The 3,064-nt window shown below is 37.0% G+C and overlaps 1 protein-coding gene across 1 annotated transcript in view; it reads left to right on the top strand.

Moving 5' to 3' along the window:
* The first annotated feature begins 1,907 nt into the window (after positions 1 to 1,907).
* LOC106936432 (interleukin-1 receptor-like 1) overlaps positions 1,908 to 3,064 on the top strand; it is a 21,434-nt gene continuing 20,277 nt past the window's right edge. Inside the window, exons 1-2 of the mRNA XM_015017441.1 lie at positions 1,908 to 1,922; positions 2,640 to 2,709. Of these exons, the coding sequence (XP_014872927.1) occupies positions 2,643 to 2,709 (67 nt within the window). The 5' untranslated portion in view covers positions 1,908 to 1,922; positions 2,640 to 2,642. The remainder of the gene's footprint in view (positions 1,923 to 2,639; positions 2,710 to 3,064) is intronic.

The raw sequence follows: 3,064 nt of genomic DNA, 5'->3' as shown, positions 1-3,064 counted from the left end.
TTTTGTTTCTTGATGTTATACGTCCCCCTTGTGGTAAGTTTTGGTAAACTCTCTCCTTTGTTCTTTTTCTCGTTTGTTTGAGATCAGTTACTGTTCAGTCGAGCTGGGCCCAAATCCTCGTTGTTTATCATTTGATTTATTTTACATTAGTGTTTGGGTCTTTGTTATACATTTTTTGCATCATTAAATTGATTCTCCCCCCTCCATTTTTGAACAGCTTTTGTTTTTCGGCTGTCAATCCCTGTGGTAAAGACTACAAAGACAAAATTACTTTAAAAACAGTTGCTTCACATGTTTCCTGCTGTGGCTAAGATGAATCAGTTGGTTACTGTCACAAACTTACTGCATCTCTGAATAGAAGCAAATGGGACAGTTTTTTTTTAACAATAATGTCCAACAAATATAAGAAATCAAAAATACTAAGTGTATTTATGGGATTTTTTTCAGTCAAAACCAGTGCCTCCATTTTCATCAAGAAGAGATTTAAAAAAAAAAAGATTGTTTCTGGTCTCTCAAAATGCTGGATCCATGTGGATGCAAAAAAAAAAGGCTGCAGATACGCCTAACTTAGTGAGCAACAATTACTTTTACATACATGTCCTCTTTCCTCAGCTAAATGTTCTCAAAGTGAAATATGTTTTTTTATTTAAATATTAGTCATTAACATACGAGTGCATTACTGCAATAAAAATATGTGTTAATTTTAACATTTACCACAATTACTCATAATAGTTTCCATCAAAACAAGACAGAGATTCTCTGGAACATCAACATGCAGGCTAGTAGCGAAACCATGAATGAATGGAAAATGTAAAAATAAAGTGTGCCACTGCATGCTGAGAGCTTGATAGTGATGCCAGGAAAACCAGGCTAGCTTTAATGTGTGTTCATTCAGAAGATGGCGAATCTGTGCAGTTAGAAGGCACTCAGTCTAAAGTCAGATGCACTTACATATTCATTGATGGTATTCCATTAAAAATCTCTTCTAGGAACACAGCTTTTTATAGTATATGGTCCATTTATGAACTATATGTTGGTAACCTCTATAAGGGATTTACAGTACATTCCATTTGACCAATTCCATGGATGTGGGCAGATCTGGACCTTTACCAGAAGTGCAGTAGGGAGAAAAAGTGGCCCAGGAGATGTGTCAGTGATTGACAATAACATAATGGCAAGGCAAAGCGAGCTAAGTTGCTGCTTAGGGGCCCTAGACCTTCATGGGACCCCATTAAAATGCTTGAATTTTAACATTTGTTCACTGAGAATTGTAACAGTTTCAGCAGAGGTACATTTAAAGATTTTAACGTCAATGCCAACTTTATTTGTAGCACATTTCCAATAACTCCTGCTGCACAAAGTGCTTCAGAAGGTATATGCAACTATGAAAAAATAAAATACATAGGATCAAATATTAAAAAGCAGCAAAAAAGCAATAGAAGAAAAAGAGAGATATTTGGATTGACGTGCTAAAAGCCAGGTCATAAAAGTGAATCTTCAAGTTTAATTTCAAGTTGCTTGACGTTCACATTTAAGACAGGCTTTGTAAGAAAACGCGGGCATTTCAAACGTCACTCGGCACATACAAAGCTGGACAGAGCCATACAAAGATGCTTTATTTCATCTTTCTCTGCTTGTAATTTTTGTTCTTTTACCTGCCGTAAGCTTCGTCGATCTTCACTAATTGCTTATGTTCTTGTAATTTGTTGTACATATTTGTGTAAATAAAAAAGAGCCATACAAAGATGGAGTGAACCGTGAACCCTGTTCTCCTACGGCGATTCGTGAGCGTGAATGCGCATGCGCGTTCATTTCCGTTACTTCGTGGGTTTTTTTTTTTAACCGTTAACACGATGGATAAAGATCCGAGCGCGAGCGAACAGCACACTTTTCTCAGAAGTCAATCAACGAGGGCGGTCGAGGTAAGCAGGAACTTACATGAAATCTTCTTACGCTCTTGTACAAATTGTGCTGTTAGAGCGGGAAACTAAACTCACCAAACGGTATACTTAATAAGTAAAAGTTTTAAAATTATTACTGAAGAGCAAATAAAACTTTATGCTTCTTTAATGGCAAGGTAAGCAGCAACTATTTCGCAAAGGAAGTGAACAGGACCTCATTAGTTAATTCAGTGATATGTTACATCACCTTGTATCTTTTTCAAAATAGCTGTTGTAAATTTGAACCACTGTCACAAACTTAAACAACATGAGAAACAGCACCCAACATCTAAAATTGACTGTGACGTCACACTACTCTAATAAGATTACTGTAGTAGCACTGCAATAAAACTCCATAAAATGTCTGATGAGTTTTTATTAACAGTTTCTGGTTTATTGCATTGACAGCTGCAAAAAACAAACAAACAAAAAAACAACAAAAAAAACAGGACGATGTTTTTGCAGTTCTCTCGTTTGTGAAACATGATTTCTGATAACGTTCTTCGGGAAATGATTTTGTAACTGCACAGATCGTAATCGTCTGCTGAGACAGCTTACTGATGAACTTTCCAGAGCCCCTGTAGTCAAAGAATCTACTGTGAGACGGAGGAAAAATAAGGTTATTTAAGCCACATGTGTGAGAACCAGATANGAATTTGAAGATCTGAACAGTTTAAGAATGAACTTTGTCTCTTTCAGCTAATGGACGTCTCCAGGCTTCTCCTGTCCATCGTCATGGTGATGTCCACATCTGATGGGATATCAGGTAGTGCGTGCATAAAGAACATAGACAAGAGAAAAAAGTCATTACTCTTCATCATTTAGAGCAGGGGTCCCCAAACTTTTTCCTGCGAGGGCCACATAGCTGTTCCTTTCTGTGGTCGGGGGCCGGTCTTAGTTTTTGCAGTAAAAAAAAACAAAGAAATTCTTGTACGACACTTTTGGATAGATTTTTACCCAGAATGCAAATGGAAAAAACCGTGAGTGAAACGGTGACTGACGAGTATATATTCCATTGAGGGAAAGTAAGTTTCACATTTGCTCAAAAGCCCCCTGGTGGTTGAAGAAAAATCCACATATAAACCGGAAAATACAATATATGAAAAAAAACACTGAATGCTCTC

The sequence above is a fragment of the Poecilia latipinna genome, unplaced genomic scaffold, assembly GCF_001443285.1.
Source record: "Poecilia latipinna isolate Pla-1442-1.1 unplaced genomic scaffold, P_latipinna-1.0 Scaffold2142, whole genome shotgun sequence".
Taxonomy (NCBI): Eukaryota; Metazoa; Chordata; class Actinopteri; order Cyprinodontiformes; family Poeciliidae; genus Poecilia; species Poecilia latipinna.
This window is presented reverse-complemented; position numbering and strand designations above follow the sequence as displayed.